This window comes from Corythoichthys intestinalis, chromosome 18 (assembly GCF_030265065.1).
Source record: "Corythoichthys intestinalis isolate RoL2023-P3 chromosome 18, ASM3026506v1, whole genome shotgun sequence".
Classification (NCBI taxonomy): domain Eukaryota; kingdom Metazoa; phylum Chordata; class Actinopteri; order Syngnathiformes; family Syngnathidae; genus Corythoichthys; species Corythoichthys intestinalis.
In genome coordinates, this window is record NC_080412.1 from 20,554,803 (window position 1) to 20,580,605 (window position 25,803).

The 25,803-nt window shown below is 39.7% G+C and overlaps 1 protein-coding gene across 6 annotated transcripts in view; it reads left to right on the forward strand.

Annotated features, from left to right (window-relative positions):
* The window catches only part of cadm1a (cell adhesion molecule 1a), a 621,004-nt gene that overhangs the window by 513,565 nt on the left and 81,636 nt on the right, over nucleotides 1-25,803 (forward strand). For all 6 annotated transcript variants that reach the window (XM_057820018.1, XM_057820019.1, XM_057820020.1 and 3 more), the window contains exons 6-8: nucleotides 5,103-5,261; nucleotides 8,630-8,726; nucleotides 17,975-18,147. In XM_057820018.1, the coding sequence (XP_057676001.1) occupies nucleotides 5,103-5,261; nucleotides 8,630-8,726; nucleotides 17,975-18,147 (429 nt within the window). The remainder of the gene's footprint in view (nucleotides 1-5,102; nucleotides 5,262-8,629; nucleotides 8,727-17,974; nucleotides 18,148-25,803) is intronic.

Consider the following 25,803-nt stretch of genomic DNA (forward strand, 5'->3'; position numbering starts at 1 on the left):
GTTGAAACAGGAGAATGTCAATTTCAGTCGCGTAAGAAACAGGTGTCGATAAAAAAGCTAAGGCTATATTAAGGTCGGCTGGTTTTTTTCTTCTTTTTCAGCCCTCGAAACTCAAGCCATCTGTTTAACTGAACATTTTTATTTTCTTCCACATCTTTGCAAGTGAATTTGGCAGCAGAGACATCAATTCAGAGAGAATTGGTAGGTTTAGCTCTGTAAACATCTCCTTTGTACACAATTTTCATTCGTATCCTATTAGGGACAAACGGTGGCATATCCTCCCTTAGCAACTGTAGCTAACGTCATGAATATTAATGAGCGGAAGTTAAGCCTGTCACAATATGCAATAATTCCATTTATCGCATGATAAATAAAAATGAAGGCGATAATTTTTCCGCTGCGATTTATCGCCTCGCGTGCACGTGTGTGCTCGCGTGCGGCAGACATGCTGTTAAAAGTTCGGATTCCTTGTTACCAACTGCGCAAAATGCATTTTCGTTCCAGGTCCGGCAAAAAATAGCGCCAGAGCCAATCGTTCCCATTATATCCTATTGTTCAACGTATACCGGCCGCGTCAGTGCTCTGGATTGACTGCGGACCATCTCCGGTGTGCCGGTGTTGTTGACGTGTGGGTGCTCCCGTCAGGGGTGACATTTCACGCCGGGCGGCTATTTTTCGGCACAACACAGGATATTTGGATGGCAAATTAAGAGCGCTGTGCTTCAAACTCATCCTGTTTATGAAAGTCGATTGTCATATGCTGGTTTTGTGCAGTAATGAGCAGACATGACTTCTATGGCGTTTGCTAACTTTTTTAATGCGCGCACACACTAGATATCATGAAATAAAAAACTAGATGTGCTACATCCCATGCTATTGGCTACTTGAGCCCAGAGTGATTATGGGTCACGTAGTCCATATACTACATCGATGAATGATAAACCGCCATTACTGAATGGAAGTTAAGAAGGCCAAATCAATCCATACCAGTGACTATAGATAATGCTGCAAATATTGTCAATTCAGTACGTGACACAGATGGATTCGGACCACAAATAGGATGTCTTGCTCATGTAGTAAACCTAGCTGCTAAGAGAGTTGTAGCAATCAACAGTGTGCCCCGCCTCACTTTACAAACATTAAAGATTGTTCTCAGCACTTTTCTACTAAATTTCTTCAGATCAGTAAGAAGTAAGCACATAGATATTATGCATTAGAATGCATGTTTATATGATGGCAATTTAATTTTTGCTCGTTTGCAAAAAAAAAATAATAATAATAATTTTTTTCCTGAGCATTAAATGTATTGAATCATATCGAAAATCGTGTCCCCCGTATTGAAAATCGTACCGAACCGTGACTTACCTGTATCGTTGCATCCCTATGGAACACCATGGCAGAAGCTTTGAGGGGAAAAGTTTTCATTTGCCTAAATGCCTAAGTTATTAACTGCAATTGTATTTTTTTTTTCTTGAAAAACACATTTTATTTATTCTGTGTTTCTGTGCGGTATTAATATTGTTGTCTTTTACTTAAAAGGCATGGTCTATTGTTTTTAGTTGTGATTTCTTATCGCGTTTAAATGGGTGTACTTGATCTATTAATATATATTGTATTCTCACTGTGTTATTGTAAATTGGTTTTAAAAAAAATTGGGGGGGGCGCATTAATATCGCATATCGCAGTAATTTACGAGATAAATTATCACAACATCGCGACAAGCCTAGCGGAAGTGACGTGTTGCTTGCGGTACGCCATTTCAATGAGTTCATCACTAATAGACCAATCCAATCCTTTTGAATAGCTTACCGCTCGTAACACATCACCTTTGCTCATTAATATTCATGATGTTAGCAAATGTTGCTAAAGTGACCTGTTGCTTGCGGTACGCCATTTTAATGAGTTCATCACTAATAGACCAATCCTTTTGAATCGCTTACCGCTCGTAACACGTCACCTTTGCTCATTAATATTCATGATGTTAGCAACTGTTGCTAGGGGGTGCCTAGCTCATGTTTGTCCCTCATGCTAGATGCATGTAAATAGTGTTCGAATGAGCTGTTTACTGAGCTAAACCTACCAATTCTGTCTGAAAATGATGTCCCCACTGCCAAATTCACTGGTGGAGATGTTAGGAAGTTACAAATGTTTAATTAAAGTGATGGGTTGAGTGCGAGGGCTGAGATAGACGGGAAAAAGTGCCGACCTGATTCAGAGGAACCTTTTTTATGGATACCTTTTTCTTGTATGCATTCCCTTATGCCACTAACAATTACATTCTCCTGTTTCAACAAGCTATCCTTTACCACAATATGCCCTGTCTTTCTTATATTTTATATCCTTTAGTTGTCTTACATCTCTCTCCAACTGTTCTTGGGGATAATTTATATTGCTATTTTTGTGTAGCGATCCAAATGCTACTCGGTGACAGCCAACGAACACTTTAATTGTTTTCATTAATAACAAATCTTAATTCTATTGATTTATTTACACTTCTCCCTCACTAAGGTTTTTTTATTTAAAACAGAAAAGGTAAAGCTGTTAAATCTATAGGTTAACTTTAGGCATAAACGGGCTTTCTACAAAATGACCAAGGCAAAACATGGCTAATTTATTTATTCATTCATTCATTCACTTTCCATGCCGTTTTTTCCTCATGAGGGTCACGGAGGTGCTGGAGCCTATCCCAGCTAACTACGGGCAGTAGGCAGGGGACACCCTGAACTGGTTGCCAGCCAATCGCAGGACCTAATTTATTTATATATCCGTATTTTATAAAAATAGGCCAACATGACTGTTGTGATATATATATTAGGGGTGTCAAACGATTAAAATTTTTAATCGAGTTAATTCGCAATTCAAACCATCTATAAAATATGCCATATTTTTCTGTAAATTATTGTTGGAATGGAAAGATAAGGCACAAGATGGATATATACATTCAACATACGGTACATAAGTACTGTATTTCTTTATTATAATAATAAATCAACAAGATGGCATAACCATTAACATTCTGTTAAAGCGATCTATGGATGGAAAGACTGTAGTTCTTAAAAGATAAATGTTAGTACAAGTGAAAGAAATTTTATATTGAAACCCCTCTTAATGTTTTCGTTTTAATAAAATTTGTAAAATGTTCAATCAAAAAATAAACTAGTAGCCCACCATTGATGTCAATAATTACTACACAATGCTCATGGGTGCTGAAGCCTATAAAATCAGTCGCACCCAAGCGCCAGCAGAGGGCGCCAAAACTCCAAAAAACACAAGTACACATTTCACTGTGCTGTCATTTTAATCTGTTTGAGCGGAGCATTTGTGCGTTAATTGCGTCAAGTATTTTTACGTGATTAATTTAAAAAATTAATTACCGTCCATTAACGCGATAATTTTGACAGCCCTAATATTTTTTTGTTTGTTTGTTTTGTTTTCTCGTCATTCATTATCAGACAGAAGCAGCACGGCAAAACGCCAAGGTAAATAATACGTAAAAATATCAAAATGGCTTATCTCCTCATGGCAGGCGATGGATCAGGATTGTCATCTGTAGAACTGTGGCCCCCAACAAAATGTTAACTGCATTTGAAGGTGAATGGCTTCACCTAGCTGGCGTTACATTGGTCTTTGGGATGTCCGCACAACTTGATCCATTGTTCACATTTTTGCCCTCTGAGTTTTTGGCTTCGGGAAACTTATGAAGAAAACATCATTTATATGTGGACAGTCATGATGTCTAGAGTTGTTTGTACAAATTCCATTGCAGCAGTGTTTACTCTGCATGTTCTTTTTTGAAAGACTAATGGCAGACAACAAGCAGTACTTACATGGGTTGTATGCGAGTGGGCTTCTATGTTGACCCCCTTCCGGTTTACGATGGTGACGTCACACAGCCTTGCGGTCGAAAAATAGCATTCGTGCAGTACGCTACTGGAAGTGTGGCACCGAATGCCCAGCCCTCCCACTTCAAATGGAGTGGATGTCCATCGCCGTCAGTTGCAGCCAACGGGTTAAAGAGCAGCCATCCTCCTCAAATAGATTGCATGAACTGTTGGTGCCACATTTATGCCGCTGCCAACCTGGACGCAAACTGACCTATAAAGGAGATGATGGCTCCAAAGGACTGACAAGCAAGATCCACTCACACCAATCTGCTGTAATTTGCTAAAAGAGTCATAGGGAGTTACTCCCCATTTTGAAATCAGAACTTTATGGCTACAATCACTACAGGTCAATCCTTTAGTTACTGTCCATAAAGTTTTGAACATTAGTCTATCATAAAATCCCATTTTTGCAAAAAACATAAACAAGTTTCGTTAGAATCTTTCGAGGACTAGTATCACAAATGGTTAATTGTGGACCAAACAGTCACTTTAGACCTCCATGGCTGCAACAAAGTGGATACAGTGAATAGAAAATATCCGCACCTCTCCTATCTAACACAATACGTATTGATTGGCATGAAAAGATACGCCTAAAGTTCATACAAAATTGACTCTTAGTCTTAAGAGAGTACTCAAAGAGCTGTATAAGTCTTCCCTGTCAGGCAACTTTTTATGAATTCCGGCCACAGTAATGAAATAGCAAAGAAACAAAGGTACAGGGTGAAAAACTGGCTTCTTTAATCAAGTATTTGCAATGGACATGGACGTCGTAAGATATAAACAAGGCCTCTGGCTCCTTGCCAACCTACTTTCATGCATCTCAAAGACATTCTGAATTTCCAGCAGTCACCTTCAGGTCTCTGTGTCAGGTGGCTGCACGCCTGCGAAGCCTCCAGAGGCGTCGTATTCATTATAAACTCCCCCTTTACACCCGGCACATCACACGGGTTTGCTTTCCCGGCATCCACAGAGGCAGCTGTCACCTCGTTGACGGGAGTTGAGCTGCGGGAGGGAAGGTGCAAGTGGGTAGAGTGCTAGCGCACTCTTCACAGAAAATCAACTGATGGCTGCAGCTGTTCATATTAAGATCTGGCAGCGCTCATTTCAGCAAACTCCTTGCTTCTGACGTTTTAAATGACTACTCCCGGTCGTATTCTCGAGACTGTATTGAGTTGCGATTGTACGATGTCTAAAAAGTCCTTTCTGTCTTTCCCACAGGAAAGCCCAAAGTAGAACTGACTTACGATAGGATGTACACGGTAACCAGTCGCCTCACGTTCACCGTCAACAAGGAGGATGACGGTGTGCCCGTGGTTTGCATCGTGGACCACCCAGCGGTCAAAGACTTTCAAGCGCAAAAATACCTGGAAGTCCAGTGTAAGTACTTTTAAGCACAGGAATGGTTGCCACGAAGGGCACCAACATACAATCCAGCAATCTTCTGCTTTATCCGAGGTCGGTTAGGGTTGCTCTTTATCTGGTTAAGTTTTACAGCCAGAACCTCAGAACTGTGAGTCCTTTTGGTTAATCACCACACTTTGTCACTTGTTGATATAACAGACCAACGGAAGAAATTATTGTTTGACACAAAATTCCGAGATTTTCCCTGCATAGCGGTAATCAGGACTTGTCATGAGAGGCTGAAAAATACTTGATTTTGTGAGCCATGTAAACTTCCAACCCCGTTACGACACTTTGCAAGTTTTACTCACTGATTACTGATTGCCAGACAAGGTGATTTGCATTTGAATGGGCTAACGCGTGAGCAAACTGTGTGTGTTTGCGTGTTGTGTAGTAAGCAGAGCTAAGAAATCTCATTGTCCGGGGACAGCATCAAGCCCGTAATGGTTCTTCCTACGTGTAAGCAAATCAAAGCCGTTTGGCTCGGCTGCCTGCTTGTTTTCTCCCTTAAGGTCAGCCGGCCGTGCAGAGATGGATAGCGGCCGTCTCGAGTGCCGGCGCGCAATAAAGCAAATAATTCAGTTAGCATAATGATAACGGCCCTCTTGCATACAATACGCGCCATTTCACCCCTCCCCCCAAGTGTAGGTCTCTCAGCGCAGTGCTCTGCAGTGCATATTTCTCCATCAAGAGCAGACACTGAATGCCGCCATAACTACCATTGGCTATTGAAGTAAACCCAAGGACAGGGAAAAAAACAAGGTCACGTGGCTGTCCTCGTAGCAGAAATGGACCCCGACGGTCTGTTGTCTTTGCTAGCGCGTGCCCGCCAAGCACAGGGCTTTGGCTTTCCGCCCCGTCGACCGTCCATCACCGCGACTGACAGGATGTGATTTAGACAGATGGATGGCCAGACAATGTTGTTTGTTGCCAACAAGGTCGGAACAGCGGTGTTGAACTGAATGGCTCACGTCTGTGAAGCCGATCCCTGTCTTGGCGTCGTCAGGCAGAATCACGTTGGTGGGATTTACACTGTAAACATACAGGGTGCTTTGAGATATGAGTTTAATTCATTCCATGACTTCACCCCGTGTTGCCAAAATTAAAACAAAATGATAATAATTGAGACTTCTGTTTTTGGGAGGCTGCGATCGTGCACAGCCAATCAGCTCACGGGATGAAGCCACTCTTATTGGCGGTATTTTGCCTCAATTCACTGGACATTGTGCTACAGTGATATTTCTCTCAACATACGTACCATTGAAGCCAGTTTGGGATGGAAATGAGTTTGTGCCAGCATAGAAAACAAGCTAGACAAAGTAGTGTTTTCTATTAACTAAATTTTTACAGGAATTTTTAGGTCGTGTCATTCATAATTTAAGAAAGCTTTATTTTCGTCTCTGATCTTTATCTAAAAATTAGGAATTATTAAAGCTAAAATTTCTATCTAAATGCTCTCATGTTTCTGCACTCATGGTCAGAACCAAATTCCCAGGTAGCAGTTCAAACATTAGATTGATCTTAGGATTTTGTTGAGTCCTAATGAGACCTTTTTGTGTGTTTGACTTGTAAAAAGAATGTCTAGACTGCAATGCTAAGGTTCACGTATTAAAATCACCAGTGTTGGGAATAACGCTGTTACATAACGGTGTTATTTTTTTCAGTTATGGGGTAATCTAACTAATTATATTTTCCGCCGTTACAACGCCATTACCGTTACTGACGGTCAAAAGCGGTGCGTTAATTACTTTGAATTAAATGAAAAAACTACCAGCCGTTGCGAGTCTACTCTGCTCTGTTTATTTGTCATCCAAGACTTTGGGTGCGTTCAGGTTCACGGCAATGAAAATAGTAAACACACATAGCCTATCTTTGCAACAACGATGGAGTTGCCGTTTGATACGGTTATAATGTGCAGGTCCTGCACCCATCCGCAGCAAAACTGTTCGTAGCTTTGTAGCAATTTGTAATTTTGGAATCGCTGATGAGTTTAGTAACATACACCAAACAATAAATACAGCAGAATGTCCATTTCGCGTAATTGTGGAAGCCCGTCGACATCTTTACTCCATTTGTCTTCGGCTTGCTCGTAAAGGTCAACATTGTTCACATCCTAAAGTTTGATCACATATCTGTTCTTCGCCTTAGTAACGAGTTTGTCTCTTTATCAAACTGGCAAGTTAAAGTTTAATGTCCCACGAGCCAGACCTGCTTCATATCTGGCTGCATTGTTGTCAAATCTCACGTGATCCCCCATTCTGTGACATAAACGCTCGAGCCTAATAGCGCACGTACTTCAGAGCAGTTTTTTTCACACAAAAACCGGAACAGCGCGTGCGGCAAACACACACACGCAAAACAGATGCAGAGGGATATGATGGCAGAGCATTCAGAGAAAAATGTGTCCTTTACGGGGTGGATATATAAACACTATTTCAAGTTGGTCGAAGTTAAAGGAAATAACGTGCATGTAAAGTGTAATTTATGTTCCGGGGCAAAGCTTTTCTCGACATCTGTGGTAAGCAATTCAAATCTGTTTATTTTTGTTGCACTTCAAGTGTAGGATAAATCTGTTGCTGGTGAGGTGCAATAAATATTACAAGGTTCTATAACACAACTACCTGTCTGTTCTTCTCTATTCAACTGACTCAAATACTGCTCAGAAAATTTCAAATTCTTTGACATACAACAACTTCTTTTTAAAGTAACGGAAATGCTTACTTTCCCTGGTAACTAGTTACTTTTACTATAGACCAATTCAGTTACTAACTCAGTTACTTTTTGGAAGAAATAGTGAGTAACTATAACTTATTATTTTTCAAAGTAACGTGCCCAACACTGGAAATCACTTTTCAGGGCATTCACCAGTGTATGCAAATGTCAACCTACACAAAGGTTTTTCTTTAGTTCCTACTCAGAGGCATTTTAGATCAGATGATTCATTTGTGTTGCACTCAGTTAATAGCAAAGCCCAATGGATCGATAGCCCTGATAAAGGATCCAATAGAATGAAGAGCCCGAACAGGAGAATAAGGCTTCATCACAGAAAGTGCGCATTTATTTTGATTGACACCGTCTGAAAGGTATGCATTTAACAGTACATTCAAATGCTGTCAAATCTGACTGCATCATGTGAAACAAGCACAAACATACAGCAGAGTTTTTGATAATGCTTGGCAATCGCCCTTTGCGAAAGGATTTAGAAGGACTACAGGAAGATGTTAAAGGAAGGTAATTTCTCAATGATGTTGGCCCAGTTTTTCCTCATTTTTTTCGTTCTCTATCTCTCTGTCCCTCCCTCTCATTCGCTCTCTCTCTCGCTCTATCCTTCTTTTTCCTTTCAGACAAGCCCGAGGTTAAGATCATGGTCGAGTTTCCTCAGGGTCTAACGAGAGAAGGAGAGAACCTGGAACTGACGTGTCAGGCCAAAGGCAAACCTCAGTAAGACGCACACGTATAAATGAACACATGCATATTAAGTATCTGTTCCATGATGAGAATATAAATACATGGGACTTCTAAAATCTAGGCAGTGTGAAAATACAAAGTTAATCCTTTGATGTGTGGTTCAAAGTTTAGCATGACTCGAACACTTTCAGTGCCATTGGCGATGATAGACGTCCAATCACTGGCAGATAATGTACGAACCTTACTTCACTAACAACCCTATCTACGAAACTTCCTTCACTAACAACCCTCCCAGTTCAAATGGATTGGACGTCTAGCACCGCCAATGTCGCCCAATGATTAAAGCTCAAACTCAACATAGTGCGTTTTTGGCACTTTATGGTAAAACATGTTGATATTTCTGAGAGATAATTTTGGGAGAAAAAAAGGTCTGCTTGCTTCACTTTTGGTGTATCAAGCCTTTCTCGATGGTATTCTTTCTGTTTTGTTTTAGTTTGAAATAGAGTAAAGATTAATCATACATGCATCCAAAAATAAAACTAATCAAAATTTCATGTTTTCACTTCTATAGCAGTCTTAACATAAACCGTACACAAACATACAAAACATGACCAATTCATTGCCGAGATCAAGAGGATGTTAATACTGTGGAATCAGTAATGTAGCGAATGAAGCTCATCCTGAGATTTTTCCCTGAACATACTGAGCAAACAGAATGGCTACCATGCCCTCTAGCAAGGCAAGATGGCTGGACTGCTCTGTAATTCTGAGATCTCCTTGTATTTGGTGACCCTAAGTTTTACCTCCAAGCCAACTCCCATTGGACATTTCAGCAACACTCGAGTGGCAGTCAAGGGGCATTACTTTAAAAATACTCCAGAGGGGAGAGAGCTTTGAAACAGACTGAGGCATAAGCTTCGACATTTATTCATTCATTATCATCCACTTAGCCGGCACACAAAGGTCCAGAACACCAAAGCCTTCCCAGACCACCCGTGAGATTCAGTTAGGGATATTCTCACCCAAAGGCGGAATCTTCCCAAAATATTGTGAATAGCGTACATTGTTACCAACAACAACCTTAAGGCTGAATTATGCTTCTGCGGCAGACCTACCCCGTCAAGGCACACCCGATTTACGACCCTCCCCCGTAGCCTGACGAGCACCTCCAGAAAATCCTGACTAGGTGTCACGTCAACGCGTGGTGACGTGACGCAAATGGACTGTGATTGGTCCACTTGGACTGTTGTTCCCTGTTCAACGCGAGATCACCGCCATTTTCAAACGTTGTTGTGCAACACGCAAAAATGGAACAAACCGACGAGAGTATCATCGAAGAGGTCAGCAAGTACGACAACCTCTACAATGTCTCGTCAAGACATTATAAAGATTGCCGAATGGCAAGCAATTAGTGGAAGGAGATTGCTGAAAATACGGGTCCTGAGGTCAGCGAATGCATAAAAAAATGGAAGAACCTGAAAAAAGTATAATAATAATAATAATAATAATACATTTTATTTCAAGAGCGCTTTTCAAGCCACACAAAGATGCTTCATAAGAGAGATGGAATCACAGTACCAACAAAACAATCATAAAATGATTAAAAGCACGATAAAGAGACGTAAAGATATAAGAGCTAGGGATCATGGTGGGTACGAAAGAGTGAACAGGTGTGTTTTGAGTCTGGATTTGAAAAGTGCAAAGGTAGATATACTGCGAAGATCAGGGGGTAGGGAGTTCCAGAGCCAGGGGGCACAGTGACTAAAAGCCCTGGAACCAAAGGTGGAGAGACTGACACGGGGGACGGAAAGGTGGAGGATAATGGAAGAGCGAAGTGGACGGGGGGATGGATTGTTCAAAGAGAGTAGATTGCAAAGGTAGGGAGGGGCCAAGCCATGGAGTGCTTTGAAGATAATGACCAGGATCTTGTAATTGATTCTTTGTTGGACCGGAAGCCAGTGAAGTTGACGAAGGATAGGGGTGATGTGGTGTGTGGCGAGGGCCCACGTGATGAGGCGTGCTGCTGAGTTCTGGAGTAGCTTCGAGCCGGGAGGTTATTAGACTACAGACCAGGGTGGAAGCGGAACTATGGTTGAAGTATGTGTGTGTTCGGAGGCGAATGGCCACACAAAGCATGGCATTTTGACATGTAACTTATTTACATTTTACACTTCAAGTATATGAAGAATCAAGCACAGGTTTGGTGTCAAAAGAGTTGTTTTGATGTTTACTTTTCAACAACAGACAGTTCACACACTTGATACATCCTCACTGATTGAGAGTGCCTGGGAGCTTTTATGAGAACGTGTTTACCATCAAAGCTTCCAACGCAGTTTGGGAAGTTCCATAGCTGCCAGAAATCTGCTATGGCTTCCCACTGGCTGCCAGGACACGGGAAAAAAATAGGACAAAACGCTGGACAACGTAGCTTGCTGGCTTCCACCGGATGCTAGAATTCGTAATGTGACTGCCAGTCTCTGTTGCATCAACAGTCGGACAGACCACCTCCGCCACAGTCTTCTGCGTCGCCTGGGCCTCAGCATTTGCATGATCAACATTTGTTGTTCAGTGTTGATGAGCTGAAGATCCACATTCAAGCGTTCCATCTCCGTTGCCATTGGTGTCTAACCGGAAGAAAACTCAAGGAATTAGACAAAACCACACAAACACACCGCAACACCCCTCTAGTGGCTTGGCGGTGATTACAGAAGAACGCATTACCATGCCGCAGAATTATCGAATGCTTATTAACGCCGTAGGGTCTACATCATCGCTACGCCGTGACCGCAACCCAGAAGCATAACTCAGGCTTTAGACCCTGTGGACTTTCAACAAGAAACGTCTTCTGTACTGTTCTCAAAGCTGGGACAGTAATTGACGCTCGTTTAGCCATGATTCTGCATATATCGTCTTTTAATAACGTTGTCATTTGTTTATATTGTGTGGGTGTTTGCATTTTCAAACATCATGGAGTACAAATAAAGCTATTAGTGCCAGAAGGCGGAGTGGGGGGACCTGACAAACTCTTCAAACATGAAGACAGCTGCTGCGTCTGGTGTCTGTCACTGCAGTTTGTTGACAAGGCAGTTCAAATTTAAACTGGAACAAAGTCATCATCAGGAGATGTGAATGTGGCAGTAATGTGGCAACAGTGACAAGACAATTCCCTTGGAAGTCCTCTAGACCATCAAAAGAGTTGAATACAGTAAAATGTCAATCAAAACTGAAATACATGCAACTTGTTGTGCTTATTATGCGAGTGGTAGAAGCTGCAATAATATTTCAATGGAATCTTTAATTTCTTCAGGGTCCGTGGGACCAAATCCTGTGAAACATTTTCAAGTGATGTTATGACTTAGAATTCAAGCGCTTCGGGTATGATGCTCTGCATCCAAAAGTTTATCCACATCTGAGCCTTTCAACATTACTAACCTCGTACAGGGAGGTTGTATTGAACGTTGTGTTGTACTCGGTCAGACCAGAACAAACACTTTTTGGAAGTCTATTGTGTGTAACCAAGATCCGTCTTGAGTGTACAACACTAATTAACATTAACTCATTAGCTGCCATTGACAACGATGCTGCCGCCCTCCCAGTTCAAAAGGATCAGACGTCATCTCGTGGCAAACCAATTTAAATCCTCAGCAGAGGGATGAAAAGAGCCACGTGATTGGACTTAAATTGAAAATACTCTCCAAACACCGGATATTTAGGCCATGTCTACACCTAGCAGGGTTTTTTAAAACTGAAGATCCTGCCCTACTCGTGGGGAAACAATAATTACGTCCACACCAGCACATTTGTAGAAAGAAAAAGCTTCCACAACCAACCACATTCATTCATTTTAAAGTACTTTCATAACAATGTGTGAAAAATAATTGTCCATAATATCCCCCATCCTTTGCATATGTTGTTCAATATGAAGCACTGCAAGAGTTTGTGAATAAATAGGATAAAAAAGTGCCTGCCTAGTTTAATCCAATTGTAAACATTGGTCTCATGTGTGACATAGGGACAGAGGTGGGTAGAGTAGCCAAAAACTTTTCTCATGTAAGAATAGCGTTACTTCAAAATAACATTACTTAAGTAAAAGTAAAAGTAGTTGTCCAAAAAATTTACTCAAGTACAAATAAAAAAGTATTTGGTGAAAAGAATACTCCAGTAATGAGTAACATTTGTGAGTAACTGTTTACATTTTTTTTTAGCAATGTTATTTTTTTTCTGTGCACAAAATTATCTATATGATCTGTTGTTATGCTGATATTGTACAACAACCCTTTACATAACCACATTAAGCCAATACAAATACAAAAAAACAAATCATTGAATTCAGACAAGACAAAAGAAATTACATAAATGAAGCATTATTTGTGCAAAGAGCATTAGCGCCCTCTGGTGGAGAAAATAGTTCCTAGTTTGAATAGTTCCTTCATTATTACTATAATATAATTAAAAGGATCACATCTCCGGTTTTCCGTGGTCAATCGATGCCAAATAAAAACTGGGAGAGAGGTTAAAATCTGTACTTTCGAGTCATGTTAAGGGCAGCACTCTATGTCAAATACCTTATTTTGTAGGGTGCTTTAAAGACACCACAAGATAGAACAGGTTGGCGTGAACATAGAACGGCGAGCTTGCATCTGATTGGTATAATGGAGTCATGTGATTAGTTGTGCGGCGTCTCATTGGTGAAATTGGTATAGCTACTCTTGGCATCGCTGGCAAAACTAAATAAAATAAATCTAATATGTAGAATTAAAAAGAAAATGCAACGTCTCAAAGTAGTGAAGTGAGAGTAGCATTTTTTTCCTTCACAAATCTATTCAAGTAAAAGTAAAAAGTATAACTGAGTAAAACTACTCTTAGAAGTACATTTTTCTCAAAAACTTACTCAAGTAAATGTGGCAAAAAAAGTTTGTCGCAGTCAGTGACGTTTCCACAGTTAAATCTTCGGTTTCAGTGTCCACATGACGGCGCCACCAACGCAGAATTCGCACATCTTCACTTTGGCCGCAGTTTTCAAAACCCTCGTTTAAATGTGCGTGTGGATTATAGGCAAAACCGTAGAAAAAGTTCTTCTTTTTGCCAAATACCCTGCTACGTGTAGATATGGCCTTAATTTCACAAGGGATACTTTTCACTTTAAGGGCAATTTACCACCTTAAATACTGCTAAAGCCTAATTGGTGCTAAAGGAACTACCATATTTTTCATCATCTAAGTTGCACCTGATTATAAGTCGCACCAGCCAAAAAATGCGCAATCAAGAGGAAAAATCGAACCGGATTACAGTATAAATCGCATTTTTGGAACACCAAGAACAGACATGTCATCTTGAAAGGCAATTTGAAATAAAAATAGATTAAAAACAATAATAAAATGTAAATAGCAATTAAGAGTTATTCAGATACTTTAACTATTCATGCTCATAAGTTTATCAAACCATCAGTGTTACTCCAAATCACTAAATCCAATGAAATCTTCATTCTCAGTGTCACTTTGAAACAACTTGCCAACTCCGGAGGTAGAAGGTGCGGCGCTTCCCCTTCTGCGTTGCTTACGTCAGACTCATCGTCAGTTGCAGTTCGTCTCAGCCCTTCTCAGTTGTTTTGATAAGTTACCGCCAATGTTGAAACACAGGCCTAGTAATAATGTGTTCATAATTTCTCACATAAGTTGCTCCAGAGCAGTGTTGTTTTTGTCAACGATGACGATAACGATAATGAGCTAAAAACGTGTTTGGGGAGTCTAAAACATAAGGACCCTAATGCCAGTTTTCGTCTGATGAGATGAGAACTAAACAAAAATACGCAATAGTTTCCGTCACAAGTTGAAAATGTGTGACGTGCTGCACCCCCCCCCCCCCCCCCCCACACACACTCACTAGTGCAGTGTCTCAAGGTTTGCACACACTCACACACGGTAAGATTTGTTTTCTGATCTTGGTCAGAGAGAATATGCAATGTTGCTTTAGCCTTTAAAGGTCTTTGCTGGGTGATCATCACATTGTAAATGTAACTCGTAGCATTAGCATAGCATTTGCATTCACATTAGCATTAGTCTTATGCTTTTGGCAAGCGTCCTCTTAAACTCTCGGACAACTTTTTTTTACATACAGTTTGTGCCGTGCATGTGGGTATTATTTAATTTCTTTCCCTGGCCGCTCAGCATCTTTATAAAGAGGCAGAGGCACGAAAACAAAAGCCGGTTTTAGAGTTATATCCCGCTAAATTCCCGTGTATTGTGATGCGGGATTTACCTGTGTCATGGCTTCCAGACATTTCCAAAGATGGACGATGGGCTGTCTTTTCTCGGTTCAACGATTCAGTAGCAAATTAGTTTAGTTATGTTTAGAGTTTATTTTTGCTATCGTTTCAGTTTCCCATATTGATATTTGCAATGTTTGTGTATTGATTTTTATCTTACTGCGAAGAAAGGGGAAATGACGATCGGCCCGCCATGATATTTACGTCATCAGCCTCCGGGCTGTGACCACGGAATTATCCGGCTGCTTTTATGCATGCCGTGTTCTGGTGAAGTCCGGACATTATACTAGCACTCGACCCGGTTAATGTCTATGTAATCTCCCGGGAAATTGCTTTCTGACATAAGAGCTACTCGTTTAAATCCCAGGACTTAACCGGAGTTCAGTGTATGTCTGAAAGCGTCTCAAGAAGCATTTGAATAGGCGGTTAAATGATTAAATGACTAGTTGCGCACAAAAACAACACTTCTCCAGAGTGTACTAAGTGGTACCCCCGACTAAACTATGGGAAGACAAACTGCGACTTATAGTCCGAAAAATAAGGTATGTTAAAGTGAAGAGTGAAGTGTGGAATAAATAAGCAAAAACCCCTCTTAAATGGAAAAGTGCTTCGGTACCATCTTGTGGCATCCATAGCCTTTTATAAAACTAATCGGATTCACTTGTCTCTCGATTCAGGTATCTTACGAAATTTTTACAATCTTAGGGATGTAAAAGACACACCACTCTCCCACTGCAGTTAAGTACACTTGGGATTTGTTTATTAGTTTCTTTCCACCCGTGTATTTTCTTTTCCCAGAGTCTTCACCTTGTCTGCTCCCTACCTGCTCCTTCCATGCCATATGTTTTCAAACAAGTTTTTTTTTTTTTTTTTTAAATGTGATGTTAGAATAGAGAGCCCATCAGCGCTCGCTCGGGGGAAATAACAGAAGCAGCGGCTGCGGGGGTGACAAACAGCGTTTTGTCCTTTTCCCCCTTTCCCCTGTTACCCTCTGTGCTCATTGTCATAAAAATGGAATATGTCATACCGCCATAAACCTCAGTTGAGGTAGAGAAATAAATACAGGCCCACCTACACAGAAGCACAGGCAAGCCGGCGATTTGCAAACAAAGGCCTGCCACGGTGTGACTGTGGATTTTTCTTGCTTTTTTACGACATAACACAAGGAGCGCAATGTCATTATAATATATCTTGTTTATGCATAAGCAGCCTTTGATTAGCCTCCTTTGTTTTCCAAATGCCTGCGAGAAGGTTCTGATGAAGTAAAACGGCGATAAAATGCGCTTTCGGGCAAGACAATCGTCTTTGGAGCACGTGGCGTGTCCTCAAGCGTTGTTGCGCATTGGGTAAATTTGTTCAATTGGCGCCATTAGTCAGGTAATAATCTGCTCGTCATTCTGAGGGAGATTATTGAAAAAACACTTAATTAGTAAACGCGCACAGTTCAGTATGATATGACAAAGGCATATTAACCCATTTTCTGCCATTGACGGGCAGAGATGGTCTAACCATTTGCATCCATTATCCAAGGCAATTCATATACAGAGGGCTCTCTGTAACTAAGTAAATTGTATTTCATCACAAGTTTCCCCTGCTGCCAATCAGAAGACGTAACCTCTTTTCTATGAGGGGGACTACAATGACAAGAAATACTGTTGGTGTTTCCGAGTTTTAATCGCAGTTATGGAGAAAGTTTCAACCATCACATTTGCATTTAGAATATTTTCCCCCCCATAGGAAATTGTGTAAAATGAATAATTTTCTGAATTGAAATTTATTATATTAGACATTGACTGAAGTGTGCAGTAATATATGCAAGCATAACTAGAGACGCATTCAGCGGAACACCAAAATCATCGATTACTCTCCATACATACACATATATATTGTACTGTATATGCAGAGTACAGTGAAAATGAGGGATGTCAAAAATATTCAGTCTCCTGATGATGCAATATTAGAACTGCCTCAGTTTCAAATACAGTGGTATGAAAAAGTATCTGAACCATTTGGAATTTCTCACATTTCTGCATAAAATCACCATCAAATGTGATCTGATCTTTGTCAAAATCACACAGATGAAAATGCAGTGTCTGCTTTAACTAAAACCACCCAAACATTTATAGGTTTTCATATTTTTATGCGGCTAGCATGCAAACAATGACAGAAGGGGGGAAATTAAGTAAGTAAACCCTCTGCCTAAGGAGACTTAAAGAGCAATTGAGACCAATTTTTACCAAACATTTTAAGTCAGGTGTGTGTCCAATCATTGATGACTGGTTTAAAGCTGCCCTGCCCACTATAAAACACTCACCTGGTAAGAATTGTCTGATGTGCATCATGGTTCGGTCAAAGAGCTGTCTGAAAACCTGCAAGCAAGGATTGTTGATTTGTATAAAGCTGGGAAAGGATACAAAACCATCTCTAAAAGTCTGGATGTTCATAAATCAACAGTCAGAGAAGTTATCTACAGATGGAGAGAGAGTTTGGCACTGTTGCTTCACTCCCAAGGAGTGGCCGTCCACCAAAGATGACGCCAATAATTCAGCGCATAAGACTCAGAGAGGTGAAAAAGAACCCTACAGTGTCTGCTAAAGACTTACAGAAATCACTGGCACAGTCCAATATCTCTGTGCACACATCAACTATAACTATGGCCAAGAATATTGTTCATGGGAACATTTTTGCATTTTCATTAATGCCCATGACAGTGTCATGTCATAATTATGACAGTTTTATGAATGTCATATGACAGCACTGTCAAATAAAGTGTTACCTATTAACCCAAATAAATCAACAGATAAGCCGCACTGGTCTTTAAGCCACAGGATTCTAAATGAGGAAAAAAATTAGTTATTATAGTCGGAAAATGACGGTACTTCAAATGGATTTGACGTCTACTTGTGACAAACTAATGTAAATTATCAGCAGATGTATGAAAAGAGCCAAATCATTGGAAGTCTATTATCAATAGAAGCACTGGAAGTGTTAAAGTTGTTTCAACATTTATTTTCAGGCCACAGCGAGTGAACTGGGTGAAAGTCGACGACGACGTTCCGTCCCACGCCGTCATCACTGGGGCTGACCTGTACATCGAAAACCTCAACAAATCCTACAACGGAACGTATCGCTGCGTGGCGGCCAACTCTTTGGGGGAGTCTTATGACGACTATGTCCTCTACGTATATGGTACGCCCACCAACTATACACTAAATTTCTGTATCTTTTTTTGTGTGTGAATTCCGATACACAAGCTTTGGATTTCATGTATAGCACAGAAAAGAATTTAATCAATCATATTTCAGAAGTATTCCAAATTTGTCATATTCCAGCACAATTCACATTTTCTTGTCATCATAAGATGACTTTCTTGCAAAACAAATAACTTTATCCTATGTGAGGGCATGACAATAAAGTGGTGGTCCAGGTAAGAGTTACTCCACTTACAAGTTTATGAGACATCATTCGGCCAATGTTTTGCCAGCAAGAATGTAATTTACGAGTGTTGTGTGCTGGCATAGAAGTCAATGCGCTTTACAAGAAGCATCGTATTCGGAAATAGTAAACATTATTTCCAAAAAGACTCTTTTAGCTGTTTATTGCCATCTCTATGAAAGTTTATTCTCACACTAAACAAAACATCCAGAGAATTACGCATACTTCAGCTGTAAGCTTTGACTTTGAAAAGTACATTTAGCTTAATCCTAAAAAACAATGCAAAACACCTTATAAGGACTTAAATAGCAGCTACTACTCTATGGTGTGGTATAATAATGTCATGCATTTTTGAAATGTGCAACACTATACAAAAATAATGATTCTCTCAGGCGTATATTCTTTATCCTCTGCAAAAAAAGGACTAATGAAGCTCAGTCACACAATAGTTCATTATTATTATTATTATTATTATTAATTACATTATACTGCCGCCTGGTGGCCAAGTCGCTCATATATTGCCACAATTCATTCATTCATCAACGTATTAGTGAAGAAGAATGAATGTTTAAATCTATACATTCTATTAAAGTTAGTGTGTAATATTTTTGGTGTTATTTTCCTGATTAAAAAACAGCCATTTTTGTAAGGTTATTCTTTTAGTAATGCTGTAACTGTCATTTTCATTTATTTTAGAGGGAATGGTTTATGAGTCACGAGCATGGTGACTCATGACAAAGTACCACTGTGCCTTAATTGCTCCATTTTTTTCCCCCTTCACAAAGACCAAAACTCGAAAAAAAATGTAGGTTTCGACACTTTTAAGAATAGTGCTTGTTTTGGTCAGGGCTTTGGATTTTCAACGTTCCTATCAAAAGCCAGATTTCGATTGAGTAAAAATTCAATTTATGTTAACTCTGTCAGCGCCATTGACGATAATAGACGTCCAGTCATTTGACTGTTTTTATTCTCCTGCTGTGAATTTAAATGTTTTTCACTGGTAGACTTCCAGTCCATTTGAACTAGGAGGGCTGGCAGCGAATGAATGGATTGCACGTCTATCACTGTCCATGGCAGCCAATGAGTTAATTCTCATGAAATGATTCGAATTTTCGCCACCATAATCATCAAGCGTATCACCCAGTCCGAGTTCATTTCAGCTGTATTCCAGTTAACTGAAAGGTCGCCTCCTGCATTTCTAAAGATCAAACTATGTCAACACCTTAATAACATTCCATTACTTGATTTCTTCCTGTTGTTCTTCTCTGAGCAGTTCACTCATTGCCACATTATCATAGCACATTTCGCACTGTTAGAAGCAATAACATCAAGACCCCTCACGACCCCTCCTCTCCTCCAACATTACGCTCAAATGTGCTCACTCTTCCGTGCCAAATGACTTCAATTTCACCTTCCATAGATAATTTGCCATCTATTGTCCTGGAGAATTGGAAGAGTGAAAAGATTTTATTTTGTTGTTTCGCTACGCGAGGGATGCTTGACGGACGCCGACAGAGAAGGTTTTGTTTACAGTGCGGCAAGTCGCGCTAATGAGGAGCTCGATGAAACAGCATAGGACAGTGTTGCCTGTGTAGCGTCGTGCCTTCGTCTTTGTGGTTCATGCATTTCCATGCTGGTGAATGCATTCAAATGCACCATGTGAAAGAAAATTAACGTTACTGTCAACAATGCAACACCTCAATGTTGGTAACACTACGTTATTTTAATTGAATCCTACATATCGCATAGTAATTAGAGGAAATTGCATGGTAACTGGAGAGGATAACATTGTGTCGTAGTTTTGAAAATTTCGGGTAAACGTTAACCGCTTCAAACCATTACATTACCGGACTACAGGTTGTATTTGAAAGCGGCTTGAGTGATATAATTGCATTGAAAGCAGGAGCGGCTCTAAACAATTTGCCGCCCTAGGCAAAATTTTTCCTGGAGCCTCTTGGCCGCAGTGTTATAGTGCCGTTTCACTATGTCTTAAAGTCTCACAGACATTTTCACTTACATTGGATTCAAATAAAGGCATGGTGGTTATTTAGCTCCCTCCACTGGCCCAAAGAAGATCAGTTATTTTGGTTTTATTTATTGTTATCATTCTGTAGAAGCTACCCACAAATGGCGTACCGCAAGCAACAGGTCACTTCCGCTCATTAATATTCATGACATTAGCTACTGTAGGGACAAGCCACCGTTTGTCCCTAATAGGAAATGAATGGAAATCATGTACGAAGGAGATGTTTACAGAGCTAAACCTACCAATTCTCTCCGAAAATAATGTGCCTGGTGCCATATTCACTGGCAAAGATGTGGAAGAACACAAAAATGTTCAGTTAAAGAGATGGCTTGAGTGTCGAAGGCTGAAAAAGACGAAAAAAACGAGCCGACCTAAGCATAGCCTTAGCTTATTTATCGGCGCGACTCACAATGACATTCTCCTGTTTCAACAAGTTATCCTTTACTATCAGCCCTGTCTTTCTTATATATCCTCTGGTTGTCCTACATCTCTGACCGTTCTTGGGGGTAATTTAGTTAGCTTTGTGTAGCGATCGCAAATGCTACTGAATGACAGCCAACGAACACTTTAAATGTTTTCATTGATAACAAATCTTAATTCTATAATTTATTTACACTTCCCCCTTACTAAAGTTGTTTATTATATAACAGGAACTGTAACTGCAACAGTGGTAGTCCGAGACCATTGTAATTCTTTTCAGGTCATTTATTGTCAGACAGAAGCAGTACGGCACAACGTTACGCTAAAAAAATAAGTTAAAAATATAAAAATGGCTTACCTCTTTGTCCTCTGAAAGACCATGCCAACCCAACAAAATGTTTACTGCGTATGAAATGTGAATGAATTCACCAAACTGATGTTAAAGTCCGCGCAAGTTTATTCGGTCTTCACATTTTTTCCTCCCGAGTTTTTGGTTTCTGGAAACTTATGAAAACATCCTTCATGTGTCGTAATGTCTAGAGTCGTTTTTACAAGTCCCAAAAAAGCAATGTGTGATCGGCATGTTCGATTTGAAAGATTACTGGAGAAAAGTAGCAAAAATTACGTTGTTTCTATGCGAAGGCGGGTCTATAATGTCCCACTTCGGCTTTACTTCCGCTTTACGATGTGACGTCACGGTCTAAAAATAGCATGCGTGCAGTACGCCATTCCCATTTAGTTTTAAATACGAAGGAAACAATAAGTGTATAATAATAATTACAGTAACAGTAATTTGCCCTTTTATATAACATTCACATTTAATTAATAATCATCACTTTACATTAGGGCTGAAGGATATGGCCTTACGTACTTATCACGATAAATGGAGTAGATTTACCTCGATAACGATAAATCAGGATAAATTCGCCCAAGAGGACTGTTATATAATTTGAAAATGTGAATCAATGCATTATAAATAGCAATATGGCCACTGTGTAAAAATGTGATTGTAACACAAATGACTTACAGCAAGAGGGGCTTAAACAGTGCACTTCAAACAGAGGACCGAGTATCAGACAACTTTCATATATATGGCGGAAAACACTCAGGTGACATGAAGTTCTGCTCTGAGACCCCCAATTTGGCCAAATTTCAAAATTGTCCGATATGCATGTGTGATACATCATTGGAAAGCTTAAAATCTCAATTTTCCGGGGGAAGAAAACTTTAGGAAAGGAGGCCATTTAAAAAAAAAAAAAAAAGTTTTTTAAACAGCAAAACCCTATCTGAAGGTGAGAGCATGCTAGAGCAAAATTACAGACGCCATGACTTTAAGGAGATATTATCGCGTACTTACCTTGTTTCGATCCGAAAACTCCATGTCGCATGTATCACTGAGTGTCAAGACACAGCTGTGAATGGCCACAGCTGCATTTTGGGGGGATGTTATGGTTGAAACATGGTAATATAACAAGGGTCGCGATGCAGAAATTGCAAACATCAAGGAGTGGTCGAGAATTTCTTTTTCATATACCTGTACTTACCCTTTTAAACTTTTTCTTGTATTTGGATCGATAATTTATCATCTAACATATAGTAAGTAATAAAAATTTTTTGCGATAGTTGAGATGGATATCTGTGACATTTTTAGACGCCATTTTTTTTGTGATGTAATTTGTTTAAAAGTTTAAAATATGCGAGTGAACAACTTTTTAGTCTTTTTTTTTTTTTTCAAACAAAATATTAGACATCAATTAATGATTCTAAGCTAAAAATGACAGACATTTTGAATAATAAATATGATTACTTACCTTGTTTTCATGGCTGGGTTGAAACAAAAATGGTTGCGCGACGTCTGTAAACGGGGTTTTCCAGGGTAAAAAAGGGCAAATACATATATATATGTATATATATGTATATTAGGGCTGTCAAACGATTAAATTTTTTAATCGAGTTAATTACAGCTTAAAAATTAATTTAATCGTAATTAATCGCAATTAATCGTAATTCAAACCATCTATAAAATATGCCATATTTTTCTGTAAATTATTGTTGGAATGGAAAGATAAGACACGAGATGGATATATACATTCAACATACGGTACATAGGGACTGTATTTGTTTATTATAACAATAAATCAACAAGATGGCATTAACATTATTAACATTCTGTTAAAGCGATCCATGGATAGAAAGACTCGTAGTTCTTAAAAGATAAATGTTAGTACAAGTTTTAGAAATTTTATATTAAAACCTCTCTTAATGTTTTCGTTTTAATACAATTTGTAAAAATTTCAATCAAAAAATAAACCCGCCATTGTTGATGTCAATAATTACTTGCACAATGCTCATGGGTGCTGAAGCCTATAAAATCAGTCGCACCCAAGCGCCAGCAGAGGGCGGCAAAACCCCATAAAACACAATTAACATGTGGGCATTTCTCTGTACTGTCATTTAAATCTGTTTGAGCGGGGCATGTGCGTTAATTGTGTCAAATATTTTAACGTGATTAATTTTTAAAAATTAATTACCGCCCGTTAACGCGATAATTTTGACAGCCCTAATCTATATATATATATATATATGTTCTCGTGGCGTAATACATTCTTATTTAACACATGTATAAAATAATCCCACCCATAACTCTACAGCTTGCACTATACACAAACGTCAAAAAAGCTTAGTGCATTAATCAAACCCAGAAAAACATAAACAAATAAATAACCATAATATCCCATACCAGAACTACTGTATGTGTCACAATTGTCGCAACACACCTAATTATCCACATCTCCCTCATCCTTATAATTTTTGAAAATCATATCTTTATACAGTTTCTTAAATTGTCCTATATTTGCACATTGTGTACATAATCTTTAACATTGCACTTTCTTTGATTGAGAAGAAAAACAAATCCATGTTGTATTAAGTCAGGAAATAATCGTGCATGATGTGACAATATGAAGCAAATCTTAAAAACCTGTGGCAATTATGTTGTTCGTCTCTAACCCTGCCCATAATTATTTTAATTCCGTACCAGGTTGCTATTGTCAAAGCTTTTGAAATGGTGGCGTATCAACTCCTCCAGAAGTCCACCCACGCCCTCCCCACAGTGAGAAAAAAATGAACAAAAGATGAGAGGAAAAGAGCCACATTTCTTATGTAAAGGCTGGAAATCGTTTTAAAAAAGTCTGACACACATGCATTAGATCAGATTGCCTGTTGCCCCCCACCAACACAGCACATCACATCATTGTTTCCAAACACACAAAACACAATGATGCCCCTAAAGGTATAAAAGTCAGAGCTCATATGTCAAAAATGCATCTGTCTGAATTAGTAATGAGCTGAAATGATTCTTCACCAAAACTGGAAACCAAAAATGTGGAAGTCTAGGAAAAAGGAAAATACAGGGGTACCTCAACATACGATCGCATCGATATACGATCCTTTCGACATCCGAGATAAAATTTGACTCGTCATTTGTCTCAACATGTGACGACATGATCACAATGTCATTGTTTTCCCACATGACAGACGCACAACGTATTTTCATGTGAGAGAAATAAAAATGAGTCCCAAGAAGGTTAGTGCAGGTGGTGAAAAAGGGGAAAAGTGACGCTCAGCATTGAAATTAAGCTGGAATTGATATAAAATTATGAGCATGCTTTGCGCGTTAGTGAACTGGCTGGACAATATGGCCGGAATATGTCTACGATCCTCCGCTCGCCAGTCTTTATAAGTTAAGGTAACAATTAGAGATGTCCCGATCACGTCATTTTCAAAGTATCGGAATCGGCAGAAAAATATCGGCCATGCCTTTTTTTAATATATATACAGTATATTTTAATTAAATCGTTTTCTAGTTTTATTTAACGTTACAGACATAATATGCTACACTCACCCAGAGTCTTTAATTTAGGCTCAAGGTAGGGTTATCAAAAATATCCCGATAACGGCGGAAATTAATTTATTAAGATATGTGCCACGTTAACCCTATTAATATATGCGCTGCACGACCCTCTCACTCATTGCGCTCAATCTGTAATGACGCCGTATTACCTATATAGAGAGATAAAAGGCATCGTAAAATGTGTAGAGTGTATTTTGACAGCTTTTGAAGCCTTTCTTACGGTGGCCGAGAGGTGTCAGGCGAAATGCAAACCTCTCAGGCGAAATGCAAAGTCCAAACACTTTGCAAATAGAAAAAAGCACGAGCCCAAATTGCAAACGCTTTGCAAAAGAAAATGCACGAATGCAAACTGCCACAACACGATCCCCAATTCCTAAAGCGCGATTACAAATTGGCAAAAGCACAAACCCCAATTGCCACAACACGACAGCAAATGGCTCGTAGCACGAATGCAAATTGTCACAACACGATCCTCAATTCCTAAACCGCGATTGCAAATTGGCCAAAGCACGAATCCCAACTGCAACAACACGACAGCAAATAGCTCGTAGCACAGCAGCAAACTGCTCACAGCACAGCAGCAAAATCACGCAACACAACAGCAAGAGGATGACCCGGAAGTTTAAAAAAAAAAGGACGACACTTTATACACTTTAAATGTGCTTTGTGACCATCTATACGGACCTCCATGAAGTTGCCCCCACCCCGCAAATTTATATAAAAATGATGTTAATTTAATTTCGAGTGGTGACGTCACTCGTAGCTTTTCCTCAGTTTAGCTCCCGCGGCTAATGGAGCGTACCAACCCTCTCAATAACAGAGGGGTGTCATAACACAAATTCGGGTCCATTTTGCAGTAAATTGGGAGCTTGAGATACTAATTTCGAGTGATGACATCCCTCTAAGCCCCTCATTTACAACAAAATGGTTCAGAAGTGGTGCCATTCGTTTGTGCTACGTTCCTGCTAGCTAGTTTTTAGGACACCCCCCTGTTATCGAGAGAGTTGGTACGCTCTAGACATGTGCCGGTTACCGGTTTCAAGGTATACCG